Here is a 13,643-nt window from a genome sequence, read left to right as displayed (position 1 = left end):
TGTTTAGGGAATAACCCATCTGTGCAAAATGCTGATCCCCTCCCTTTTTTCTGCTGTTTTGGGTAGTGCTGGGAAGTTCATGCTCTGCAGAATGGTCAGGGAAGGCCCATGGAGGAGTATCAGAGAGGCTTTGATGTTTCCTGAAATGACCATGGCAGCTCCATGGTGCAGAGAGCACATCCATGGGAGGAGAAGGATCCTCCAAGGGGCTCTGAAAACCTGGATCTCATGACACTTCCAGAATGCAAACCCTACAAAATAATAGAAGGGCCTGAGCCATTTAATCTGTGTGGTTGAGATTGCTCAAGTGGGCCAAGGAGAAAGGAGAGCAGGGCTGGAGCCAAACTTTTCTCATTTTGCTGAGATACGCTTCATAAATTCCTGTTCTGAGCAGGGAGCTTCCTGCCTGATAATGAGAGTAAAGGCTTGGAGTTCTGTCTAGACCCTCCCAGGCTGATGAGATGGTGTCTCATGTGCCTCCCCAGGGGACAACCAAGTCTTGGGCCAGCTTTGGATCATCTCTTCTAAGGGCTGACACTGTGTCCTCCCAGCCCTCAGTCACTTGGGCTGCATTAAAGGGATGTAAGAACTCTGTATAACAAACAACTTTCCTCTCTCCAATATATTTTATCTTTTTATCTTGTGAGGTAGTTTTTTTTTTGTTTGTTTGTTTCTTTGGGGGTTTTGTTTTGGGTTGGGTTTTTTTTGTTGTTTGTTTTTTTGGTGTGTTTTAGGTCCAGTGTTGTATTTTTAAAAGCACGTTGAAAAAGACCAGATTTTATTTCTGCTCACATTGGCTTAGCCATAATGACAGCAAAGATGTTTTTAAGCTAATCCTAACAGTGATAAAATGGGGCTAATTGTGCTCAGAATATGACTCTTCATCCTTCATGAGAGCATTAGGTGAGCACAGAGAGTGTGACAAACCCCAGCAGAGTGTTGACTGTCCTGTGGCACCTGGAGGCCATCCCTGTCTTCTCTTTGATTTATTCTCAGTTATTTTTCCAGCTCTTGTCCTGTGATATTGGTTTTAGGGCTCTGCCTGGACAGGCACCATGCCATTAATGTGTTTAGTGAGAGCAAAACCATGCATGCAAACAGCTTTTTGACCTGGTGGTATGAATGGAAGTCATCTGCCTGTGGAGAGTAGTGTTATTTCAATGAGTTTACATTCTCTTTCTCTTCCAGACCTTTTTTTCCCCCACTAATGAGACTGTTCATCCTCTATGATGATATCCTTGCATCCTGATCTCCACTCTTAATGTGCAGTCTTTGCCTTCTGCTGCCACCATCTAATCCTCTCCAGCTCTTCCCCCTGAGCCCCTCTGATTTCACAGGTTCCCTCTGAAATTCGTGTGTGTTTTGACTCTGACATTACAAGTTTCGTGTTTAATCCTTTTCCTGAATGATTTCCTTTTGAATGTGCTGCCAAGTCCCTCAAGTACCAATGTTCCCCTTGCCAGATGCTCTTCCCAGCTAACCTGAAGTGCCTCTCCCTGTCCTTAGGTGAGAATGTGGGCAGCAAAGTGGAGTCCCCGAGGCTGCAGCTGTCCAAGGACCACTCCAAAGATTATGAGATAACAATTCCCTTCCTCCTGACTGGAGAGCAGTGGAGACCAGTGAATGGCATTTATTCAGAGGTCAGTCTTCATTTTGCCTATTTGTTTATTCTGAGGTGTGTAACAATTTGAAGGCTGTTGGGGGAATTTAATGCACTTTCACCCTGTAGGTTATAAGAGTGTTTTTATATCGTTGTTGCCACGTGTCTGAAATTGCTGCTTATTTAATTTAAGGAATGGATAAGGGTTTTGGTTGAAATGATTACCTTTTTCCTGCAGAGATGCATTCTTCTTTCTGATGGCAGAAATGGAAGTTTAAAGTGAAATAATAGCAATTTAATTGCTTGAGATTTTGTCATGCAACAGCAGAATGAAAACTAAGGAGAGGGGGAGGCAAGCACACCAAACAGGTTTGTTTGGTAAATACAGTCTGACAGCAAGGAATTTAGGGACCAGTGGAAATAATGGAATAAACCAGTGCTGGCTGCAGCCTGAGGCATTATCTGGGCTTAATTATCCCATGGGAGACCCCCAAATTCCATCCCTGTGCTGGATTGGGACTGAGGCTCTCCCTTCACACTCTGCTTCCCCTTCCCTAACAAGGGCAGGATCTGCCCCTGGCTCTGGGATTGTTTCCCCCTCTTGACAGGCCCTGATAAGCTTTGCTCCTTTTTTCCCCCCAGACGTTTGTGAATGATATAGGAAGCTGCACTTAGGAAAAAAAGGCTGGGTTTTATCTCCTTCTTGAAGTATGAGGACAGTTTGTTGTTTATTGTCACCAAATGTATCCTGGGAATCTCTTACCCAGCCTTTTAACTCAGATCTAGTTTGATTCCAGCTCACTTTTTATGTCATTCTTTAAATTATCTGAATGAGGAAGGGAAAAAGTAAAGTTTTTAAATAGTTTTAAAAAAAAAAAAGAGAGGTAGGAAAAAAACCAAGCAAAAACAATTCAAAAAGTCCAGAGAGCCAATTAGAAACAGCTTTTCTTGCTGGATTGGGAAAGTATTCCATGGAGAAATCCTGCTTGACTACTGCCACTGCTTGCAGGACGTGGCTTTGGATCACGTTGCTGATTGACACAAGTAGGTGTGAAAAGATATTCCCAAACAAGGGCTCTGACTTTCAAAAAAAGCTTGTCCAGATTAAAATTGTTCCTTCTTCTCCTCTGTCCCTTCCTAAATAGGAGAGAAGGGCCAGGCCCAGTTCTGAATCCGTGCAGTGATGAAAGGGATATCAGAGTGGGTGTAGAATGGCTTATCTTGGAGAGATAACACAGATGGCTTGGTCCTAGATGTATGTGCAACTCTATTTTTAGATTATTTAATTAGAAACAGGCATTCTCCATATAGAGAGAGGCCTTTTAGCTACTCACTGGAGCTCTCTGAGAGAGTTACAACCCAGCATCACTCTGTGAGTAATGATAATGTGATTTATATCGTTAATTTGTTTCCCAGAATTACTTTCAGTTTAAGATGAACACTAGAAAAGATTTGTGGCTTGGTAGAAAGATCCACGTGCTGTATCAGCACTTTTTTTTTTCCCCTTTGAATACTTCTTTTCCATGGAAACTTATAAATTAAATACACAAAAGTGCACATCAGGCTGTGGGAAGAACAACAGCTTCAGTGGTAGAGGAGAAGAGTAATGAATAGCTTGTCACATAAATATTGATCAAAAGCACAAAAGTTAAATACTGCTGTATTTGATGGCTAAATGAGATCTATTGTTCTTCAACTCGTTTCAAAGTGTTCCTCTGTTTTTTTTAATTGTATATGAAGTCAAAAAAAGTATGTACTTGTAAGAGGGGAATGGTATTGCAATAGGATATATGGTAAAATAAATAATGGAGTGGCTATAAAAATGCCAAGGGATTAAAGTTATTTGTGTACAGATAATTGCCTGGCAATGATGGCCCCATTCCCCAATCCTTTAACTGTAAATACTCCTGCTTAACAATTAGTCCCTGGGAAAGCACACTCATCATTTAGTGCAGCCTTCTCTCCCATCTTGGAGATAAAACTGTCCTTTTATTTACCCCAGGAGTCGCTGCAGTATCTGTTGGAATCTCTCACTTGGAATCTGTCAGCAATGATTATTAAGCTAATGACTTTCTCGTTGAGAGCCCATACACTGTGCAAAAAATGTGAGATAATTCACACAGTCTAATGGCACAAACACACAGGACTGCTCAGCAGCAGTGAGGAAATTCCATTTACTGAAGTGAAAAAAAGAAAATTTGCTTATCTTCAACCAGATTTTATTTTAATACACTTGGGGTGTGCTTTTTCGAGGACGTCTCGTGATTTAGGTGTTTAGGTGTAAACTTAGGAAAGTTTAAATTAGTGACAGGTAAACCCCAATTTTAAATTATATTTAAAGAATTTGGGGGTTCCCAAGTGTAAATTAAGGGGTTTGATCATTTACTGGGCAGGTCAGTTTTTCTCTCCACCTTCCCCAGCTCAAGTCAAAGCTCTGTGAAACCAAGGTCAGGATTTCATGGTGGCACCATTTCAGAAATGTTGTTGCTTTTTGCCTGTTTAAAAGATGCCTGAGCTGATGCCAACACTTTGTGTGGAATTATGAAATCCTTTAGGCTGGAAAATGCCCCCAGGGTCATTGGGTCCAACCTTTGGGCACCACCTTATCCATTAAATCACAGCCCTGGGTGCCACATCAGTCATTTCTGTAGGGCTCAGGGATGGAGACTCCAGCACTGCCCTGGGGAAGCCTCATCCAATTCCTATCCACTCTTTCAGTGAAAAACTTTTTCCTAATATTCAACCTGAGCACAACTTGGAGCCTTTTCCCCTTGGCCTATCAGCATCCTAGATAGGGAAGAACATTTAAAAAATAAAATATAGACACTTAAGAGAAGCTATTATGGAAATACCTCAATTTGTACAACTGCGTGATGCTGTTTGTTTAGTCAGAGTTGTTAACATTTCTCCTGGCATCTTTTTTTTTGTTTTTCAATTCAGAAAATGTATCATTTTCAGTGGGAGTATTTTACTGGTACCTAATTCTTCTATTTACTGGATATAATATTCACTTCCCAACCTTAGTGGCTGCTATTTTGAGTGTCCAGTTGTTGCTGTTGAGGAGAAAATGCTGCATTTGGGGCTGCGTGGCAGCAGGATCAGGCCCTGAAGGGTTGTGCAACATCACCCTGGGCTTCAAACAATGGCTGCCCATATTCCCTGCAGATGTGATTTCCTCCTTCCCTGAAATTTTGTGTGCATTACAGCATGTGTTGATAGGTCATTATACATTAGAGCTCCAGTTGTCCTTCCACTTCTCTTTTTTCATGTGCTCAGCACTTTGAGTTCTGTGTTGATTGCCACCCCCCACCTCAGCGCTTGCTTTAAACACACAAGGGTTGGGTTCTATTTTCCTTAAATATTTCTAAGGTTTGAACAAAGTGGTTTCATTTTATATTATTTAAGTGCAGCAAAAAAAACCCAAAAACCCTCCTTTCCCCCCCCCATATTTCCAGCTGAATATTTTTCTTCCAAACTTGGCTCGCGATTCACAAATCAAGCCAAGTTTGATGAGAGTTTGGGTAAGTGATGTTTTAGTACACAGAACACTTTAGGGAAGATTTTTTTGAAGACCATCTGTTTGGCTTCAGCTTTTATCCTCACACCCTGTTAGGGACACAGAGGGCTTGGTGTGTGCCAGATGCCTGCAGCACAGGAGCTCTGGGTCAGGTAATATCAGTGGTGTTGTTCCAGAGCCTCATCCCTCCTCCTGGGGAGACAAGAGCCAGGCAGGAGATGTTTCACGTGGGCATTGAGGGCCTTTTGGCTCCATTTCTGTGCTTTAAAGGAATTTAGGAACCAGTGGAAATAATGTGGGTAAATGCTGCCAGGCATGGACAAGCTGCAGTGCCCAGTGTTGCATTGCCCTGGGCTGGCACTCGTGTTCCCAGAGGGCCACAGATTAGTGGAGCTGGCTTTGGACTCAGCCAAAGCTGAGTTCATGAAGTTCCTGAGAAATGGAAAGCGTTTTCTGAGGGTTTGGTGTGATCAGCTATGCAGGTAGACCCAGAGTCACTCAGCTGTGGGGTTTTCTCTGCCCCTGTCTGTGTAGGACCTGCCATGCCATTGCTGGCGCCTGCAAGGACTCAAAGAGAATCAGGACCAAGTGCTTTGAAAGATTTAATCCTCTCAAATTTGTAAAATCACATGGGCAGGTTAGGTGCAGCATTCCTTTCTGGGGGATATTTTGGACGTTTGATGGATCTTTTGTAATCCTGATCTCCGTACCTGTCCAAGTGCAGTATTAACCTGTTGGGTGCTCCAGTCAGGTTACAGCTGCCATTCACAAAAATAAATGGGCAGGTATTTAAGGACCTGCAGCCTGGAGCTGAGTGTGGTTCCTAAAAAACCCTATGAGAAGCTGGAAAGCCCTGAGATGCTTGAACTTAGTTTGAGTTTGCAAGTTGCCAGCCCTGGTTGCTTCCAAATGATGGAATTTCAAACAGGGAATTTGATTTTTGATGTTAAATTTGGGGGATATGTGAATCAATGAGTAAATTTTGCTGTGTGACTTCTTTAAAATAATTAACTGTGGGGAAGTGGCTGTGCACAATCTACCTGACCCTGGGTTAGAGCCTTAATCCACCTGGGTCACTGTGAGCATCACAGGGCTCTTTGAAAATACTGTCACTGACCTCAGTATATAAACACAGATTGGAAAATCCTCCTCTCCCCACCTTGCAGAGAGTGAGGCCTCTTGTTCTGTGGCTCCCCACACACCAAGAGATTGGGGTTGTGTTGGAGTTAGGGACGAGCAGAGGAGAAGAAAGAAAGGTGCCCATGGTGGGCAGAGAGGGTGGCAAGACCTGCAGGATATTTCCAGCTCTCACTCCCCCAACACCAGCGACTTGGAAATGCAAATAAATCAGAAATTCTTCTCCCCTCTAGGCAGGGGGCAGTGGATTCAGGGATCAGCAACACTGCTTTGCCAAGCTGGAGTGTTCAAGGCCAGATTCTGAGCTCTGAGTGTGAATCTGTTTCCTTCCCTTGCCCAGGCTGGAATAAATCAGGGCTGCAAATTGAAATCTTAAAGAAGGGTTTTTAAAAAAAGGGAGAAAGAAAGATGAGAAGGCAGAGTTCCTTTTCTTGTAGCAACACTCTTTTTTTCTTTCTTGGTGTTATGTTATGCTTTGAATATAAACTCTAGCAATGAAATGTGAAGATAAAGATGAAAGCCAGCTATAAAATATATATTTAGACCATATTTCTTGTGGTTTTTAAGTGTGCACTTGTCACAGCTCTAAGATTGTGCATGTGAAGTGGCAGAGGATTACCATTTCCTGCTGCTTAGCATGCATTGCATCTCCCTTTGCTCCTGAAGAAGCAGCTTTTGCATCCCTGCCTGCCCCATTCCTGAGCATTGTGCCATGGATTGTATTCAGGAGCAAACATCAGAACCTTGGTTATTTGTGTGGAATTTTGGGCACTGATTACGTGAATCTCAGTGTGAAAATCTCTGCTACCTATAAAAGTATGATCAGCTCTGACAGTTGTTGGTTATCTTTATGATTCTCCAGATTTATCACATCCCCTGGGTGTTACACTGATGCTTTTCACCTTTTTGCATTTTTTAATGCCTTCACTCTAAGGTCCTAGTTCAACACCTACTAAAATTGGGATTTTTTTTGCCATTGAGATAAAATACTATTGGCAGGAAGAGAAGATAACTTTAAATTTGTTAAAAAGCCACTGTAATAATGCTGGAGATGGAAGAACACACTGGGAGCTGCCAAGTGGCAGAAGGGGCAAAGGCAGTGATAGCCAGGGTGTTATTCAGAGTTTTGGTCTCCACGTGAGTTCCAGATTTATTAGGAACTTATTGGGGCATCACACAGATTCCCAGAATCCTGGAATGGTTTGGGTTGGAAAGGACCCTAAAGTTTGTGTTTTTCCTCCCTCTGCCATGGGCAGGGACACCTTCCACCATCCCAGGCTGCTCCAGCCTGGCCTTGGGCACTGCCCGGGGTCCACGGGTAGCCCCAGCTCCCAGGGCAGGTCTCTGTGCTGGTTCCCATTTCCCCTCTTTGCTGCACCCCCTGTGTGGCTCTCCCAGGCTTTGATACACGGCTGAGGGGCTCACTCTGTCAGATAATTAATTTAGAGCTCAGTGTTTTCAAGAGCAAACCCATTCAAGTTTATTTCATAACTGGCATAGCCTTCGTGCAAGTGATAATTGTTTATATTCCCTTCAACCGAGCCTCCTGCTGTTCCTTTTCATTTGAAATAATTACCAAAGTTTAGACTTCCAGACAATTGTATTAAGGGGAGTCATACAGTGCTGCTTAAACAAGGCTTTGAAGGCTGAGAGGACAGCTTTCATAGCTCTTTTACATGGTTGTTTTACATATCTTGAGAGAGAGAGGCATAACCAGAATTTATAGTGCTCTCCATATTTTTTATGACTCATGAGCATCGACTATAAGAGGCAGAGCTGTGCTCTCTCCACAAGCTGTGTCATCAGCTGGGAATGCAGCTTGGCACAGGCAGAGGAACAGCACTAATCCTCCACAACCTTCCCTGGGAGATCCTCTCCTTGAGCCTTTAATTAATAACCTGGAAGTCATTAATTTAATAGCCTGGTAAACAATCTGATATTTCTTTTGCTTTTCCTTATGCACGTACTCCTGCCTTGCAGGGCCACTCTGAGGAGTGATTAGTGCAAATATGCTCTATTAGTTAATAACTCTTGTGTGTTTGTTTCATTTGGAAGCAGCAGAAGTTTTGCAGGGACGCAGTCAGGGGAGGGAGCGTGGCACCTCCTCTGGCAGTCAGGGAATTTCTGTGTCCCAGGGAGCCAAAGCAGCCCAAAGCCACCCCTCTCAGCTCACCTCATCCAAGAGGAGGAAAACAGGTTCCCTTCTCCCATCCAACCCCGGTTAACCATTGATCCATCTGATAATTTAAGTCATGCCATTTTTCAGAAATGCTGGTAGGTGTGTCCTGGCTCCAGGGACTTGCTTGAGCTCACACAGCAGCTCCGGGGCTGAGGAATTCCTGGAGCTGGGACCACCAATGAAAACTTGGTGCTGGTGATTGAGTGGGGGAAGTTCTTTTCTGTGTCTGCACTGCATCAGTGCCCTGGTTCCAGCTAGATACACGAGGATTCATTTCCTGCCTGAGCCACTTGGGCAAACTGGGATTGAGCCCAGAAAAGCCCATTGCATCTTTAGCCCAAGTGATACAGCGTGTTAAGCTTGCAGAGCTCTGAGTGTTTTTGCTCAGGTATTGTTGGAAGTGCTGGGTGTTTTAAAGAACAGAAAATGGAGAGCTTTGTAGGAACAAACCACCAGACACCTCCTGCTCTCCCTGGGGGTGTGCAGCTTTCCATAGGGTGAAATTCCCCTTCACCAGCTTCTGTCAGGCTGGGCTGCTGGAGGAATTCTGTCATACTTGGCCAGGGGAGATCTGCAGTGATATCATGGTGGGGAGCTCTGCTCTCCCCCAGTACCAGGGGCTCTGCAGAGGGTGTGCTGGGGACCCACCAGCTATGAGGTAGTGTCTCAGATCCCAGCTCCAGCCATCCTTCAAAAGCTGGAGCAATCCACTTCAACTTGAGTTTTCAGGCTGGCGTTTCAAAGGAGAAAAACAACCCCTCAAACAAACAGACTGTGCTTTCTGCAATTAAAAGGGATGGGGGGGGGGGGAATATTTTGATTTTAATGATGCAGTTCACATTAGCGACCCTTTAATGTGGGATCAAAATCTAAACCTGAGTTCCTGCTTTATGCTGGGTTTGTAAAGTGCTTGTACTGAGGCATTTTCATATTGAATTAATTTAGCTTATACTTGGCTATTTCACGTCTCTTGCAACAGATCTTGCGAGTGTAAGGTATGAATTTCAGTGTTGGATTAAAAGAATGCTTTGCTTTCCAGCTCTGAGCATGTGATCAGTTTTGGGTTTTTTTTTACAGGCAGGAGGAGAATCTCCCTTGTTCTCAATTCCTATGGTGAGTGCCTTGGGTCAGGCTGAAGCCTAGACCAGAGCAGGCTCTGTCCCACCGAGCACCCCTGGTACCAGGAATGTGCAGCTCCTGCAAGGAGCCCTTTGTGGACTTGGAACAGCAGCAAAACCTGGGGCTCTTCCAAGGACTCCAATCCTCTGAGCAGGGGAAACCATGAGCTGCTGACATCTTTTGTGATGAGGACCCTTATTTCAGAAAGCCACAGTAAATTGAGTTGTTCTCAGTGTGTATTTGAAGGGTGAAGAAGTAAATTGAGCTGGTCAATCCACTGAGTCTTACAGCTAACAAGCCCAGTGCCTTTGTTGTTGAATTATAATTCTATTTCAATGTGATTTACTCAAGCCCCAGTTGATTTGCCTCTTCTATAGGAATATTTCTCATTTTTCAGAATTGTAATGAGGAGTCATAGAGGTTATATGCAGTTTAAAGCCTGATAAAAAAATAATTAGGATTGATAATAAGGCTTTTTAAAATGCAGCAGGAATATCTTGACAATAAAAGGCTTTCAAGGTGTTGGTATTTTTCTAGAAATAAAATGACTGCCAAAAAATTCTGCCAGCTGCTTTCAAAAAGCTTGTGTAGATGAGTTAAAAATTATCTGTATCATTTTGGTATTGCAGCAGAAAGTTCATGTTCAGTTTTCATCTCGTGGAAATTGTGTGTCCCATTTGTGTGGTTGTCTTTCCTCAAGGACACAGCTCTAAAGCGAGATGGAGCTTTTGGAGCTGAACATGGCAATTTCCAGCCTGGCAGAGGTGCTGGGAGTGGAATCCTTGTGAGATGCATTTCCACTGAATATTGTGTGAGAGGTGGGGCTGCTGCCAGAGCCTGCAGGGTGTTCTGGGCTTGATCGGGGTGTGCTGGGGCTGTTTCTGCCCAGTGTCACTGGAGCTCTGTTGGTGACACTGTATGGGGCTGTTTGTGTCCCCATAGCTGTGCTGGTGACACTGGCAGGGGCTGTTTGTGTCCCCATAACTCTGCTGGTGACACTGAATGGGGCTGTTTGTGTCCCCATAGCTGTGCTGGTGACACTGTCCTGAAGCTGTTTGTGTCCCCATAGCTGTGCTGGTGACACTGGTATGGGGCTGTTTGTGTCCCCATAACTCTGCTGGTGACACTGTATGGGGCTGTTTGTGTCCCCATAACTCTGCTGGTGACACTGTATGGGGCTGTTTGTGTCCCCATAGCTGTGCTGGTGACACTGTATGGGGCTGTTTGTGTCCCCATAGCTGTGCTGGTGACACTGTATGGGGCTGTTTGTGTCCCCATAGCTGTGCTGGTGACACTGTATGTGGCTGTTTGTGTCCCCATAACTCTGCTGGTGACACTGAATGGGGCTGTTTGTGTGTCCCCATAGCTGTGCTGGTGACACTGTCCTGAAGCTGTTTGTGTGTCCCCATAGCTGTGCTGGTGACACTGTCAGGGGCTGTTTGTGTGTCCCCACAGCTGTGCTGGTGACACTGTCCTGAAGCTGTTTGTGTCCCCACAGCTGTGCTGGTGACCCTGTATGGGGCTGTTTGTGTCCCCACAGCTGTGCTGGTGACACTGTCCTGAAGCTGTTTGTGTGTCCCCATAGCTGTGCTGGTGACACTGTCAGGGGCTGTTTGTGTGTCCCCACAGCTGTGCTGGTGACCCTGGCTGCTCTGAGGTGTGTGTCTCTCCCTGCCCCAGCAGCTGCTCTCACTGGTGGTGGCTCTGTCCCTGGAGCCAGGGAGGGCCGCTGTCCCTCTCCCATGTCCCACCAGGATGTGTCCATGTATGTCCCCAGCTCTGTCCCTGCCCTTGGATGCTGTGCCCAGCTCTGAGATGTGAATGTTTTGTTCCCCTGGAGCTGCAGTCAGGCTCAGGAAAGGAGGAGCTCCTCAGTCCTGCCCTCATTCCTCCTCAAGGATCAACTTCATTTGGCTTCTGCTGCGTGACCTTGTTCCCCCTTCCTCTTCTGGCCTCTCCTCCACCAGGGTGGTTCCTTGGCAGGTTCATCTCCTCTTTTGTTCCTCCTCTCCCCACTGACCACATCCTTTGAGGAGCATTCTCTGCATAAAAATGGTCTTTTTTGGGGTGAACCTGCCAAGCCCTTCCCAGCCAGTCATCGTTGTCTGGAGCGATTCCTGGAATCCCAGAATGGTTTGGCTTGGAAGGGATCTCAAAGCTCATCTCATTGCATCCCCTGCCATGGGCAGGGACACCTTCCACTGTCCCAGGCTGCTCCAAACTGGCCTTGACCTCCTCTAGGCATGGGGCAGCCACGCCTCTGCCTCCTTCTGAGGTGGCAGCGTTTTGCCTTCTGAGTTAAAATGAAACCTAGAAATAATTTTAATATTCATAAGAATTTTACTAGCTGAGACCACCTCATTGAGCACAGGAGCAAAGATTTTTAGCCAGAGCTGCTGCATGGGGCCAGGAGGGTCAAATCTTCCCAGAGCTGCCCAATTTTGGCTGATTTTTTGGTGGATGTTATTTTCTGGCAGTGCTGGGCATGGCAGGCTCCTCTGGGCAGCAACCCTGGGTGCAATCCCACCCTGGTGTCCTCCATTATTCACTTTATCTCCTCTCTGCTGTTTCCCTGTGAGGTACAGCCTGTCCTGGGACAGAAACGCTGCTGGCCAGGGAGACAAAAACTCTGAGATGTGAGAACTGGGACAGCCAAGAGCCTCCCTGCCCCAAAAAAGGGCCCTTGCCCTGGCAGGGCTGAACCTGCCTTGCAAAGGAGGTTCTGGACATGGATCTGCTGCAGGAAAAGTCAACAAGAGGAATTCTGTCCTCAAAGCAACTGCAAGCCTGTTCCTGGGTTAGCATTGCCCACTCCCTCCAGGAGAAAGAGTGGGATCCCTAAATTCAGTGTATCCAACAGAAACTGCCTCTCTCTTGGTTTCAACAGACAGGAACGTTGTTGAAACCAGACTTTTTTTGGCATTTACTGGCATTACTAAGAAAGAGTTGGCCAGGAAAGCTGGCAGAAGGAGATGAGTTGGAGAAGCTTTAAAGATTTTTTTTTTCCTATAAAATGAATATCCAGAAGCTGTGTAAATGTAATTTTTTTCAGTTTGAAAAGTGTATAGAAAGACAACATATACACATTTCTGACTGAAATACCATCTAAGCTGGCTGTGCCCTCCAAATTCTTTTCCCTCGATTAAAAAGATGGGGGGAAAAAAAAAGTAAAAAGAAATGACAAAACAAAACAACACCTCAGGAAATCCCTAGAATGTTTATTCAGGAACAGAGCAGCCTGTTACAATCATTAGCTTGCAAAGGTATTTCTGTTATAGTCAGAGGGCAAAGTGAATTTTAACCTTTTATTGCCAAGAGATGTCATGTTGTTTGTGGAGGAGCTATTGAGGTGTGTAAATCCCTGTGAATGAGTGAGTGGCATCTGTAAAAACCCCAAGCAAAGCCCCAAAGCAATCCCTGCAGAGGGAAACTAAAATCAATTTCAATGCCCACAGTTAAAACATAAAGTACTACATTTCATGCTTTATTGAGTTTCTATTTATTGCTTAATTTCTGCTTGTAAAAAAGGCTTCAATTGAAGCAAAAAGATGTTTCAAAATATTTGACTCCCTTTTTCCTTATGAGCTCAGTGTGGAATTGCCAACTGCTATGGGGTTTTGATTATAAAGGGAAAAAAAAGGGCTGGATTGGTTTAAAATGTGATCTGTGGGAACCTTCCAGAGCAGGATCTTTCCCAGGAACCCCAGAGGAGAGAGAAAAGAAAGGAAAAAGCAGCTCCAGGGAGACCCAGGGTCAGGAGCCTGGGAACACTGCTTGTCACAGGGGCAGAGTTAGGAAATGGATGGAAACTCTTGGGATTTTAAAGATGGGAACCTGGATTATTTGCTCTGTGCAGTCAAACATCTCCCCTTTATTGTCCTGCTCCTTCCCATCTATCAAATGGGAATAAAGTTTAACCCCGGCAATGGGGCATCGATTTGATTTTTGTAATTTTTCAGAGCAGAAGTGTTATTTGTGTTCCTGCTTTGGCTGTGCAACCTTTAGGAGCCAGGAATTTGCTGTTCTGGAGGAAAGAGGGATGTCTTGCACGTGTGGAAAAACCCAAATGTGCTGCCTGAACAAGGGAATAG

At 44.9% G+C, this 13,643-nt stretch overlaps 1 protein-coding gene across 2 annotated transcripts in view; it reads left to right on the top strand.

The window, feature by feature from the left end:
• The window catches only part of ADAM12 (ADAM metallopeptidase domain 12), a 185,464-nt gene that overhangs the window by 17,569 nt on the left and 154,252 nt on the right, over positions 1-13,643 (top strand). For both annotated transcript variants that reach the window (XM_071446201.1, XM_071446200.1), the window contains exon 2: positions 1,507-1,640. In XM_071446201.1, coding sequence (XP_071302302.1) covers positions 1,507-1,640 — 134 coding nt within the window. The remainder of the gene's footprint in view (positions 1-1,506; positions 1,641-13,643) is intronic.

The sequence above is a fragment of the Agelaius tricolor genome, unplaced genomic scaffold (assembly GCF_023055355.1).
Source record: "Agelaius tricolor isolate 1412-34295 unplaced genomic scaffold, bAgeTri1.0.p SCAF_22, whole genome shotgun sequence".
In the NCBI taxonomy this organism is placed as follows: domain Eukaryota; kingdom Metazoa; phylum Chordata; class Aves; order Passeriformes; family Icteridae; genus Agelaius; species Agelaius tricolor.
The sequence above is the reverse complement of the archived record's forward strand: the minus strand, read 5'-3'. Positions and strand labels throughout refer to the sequence as shown.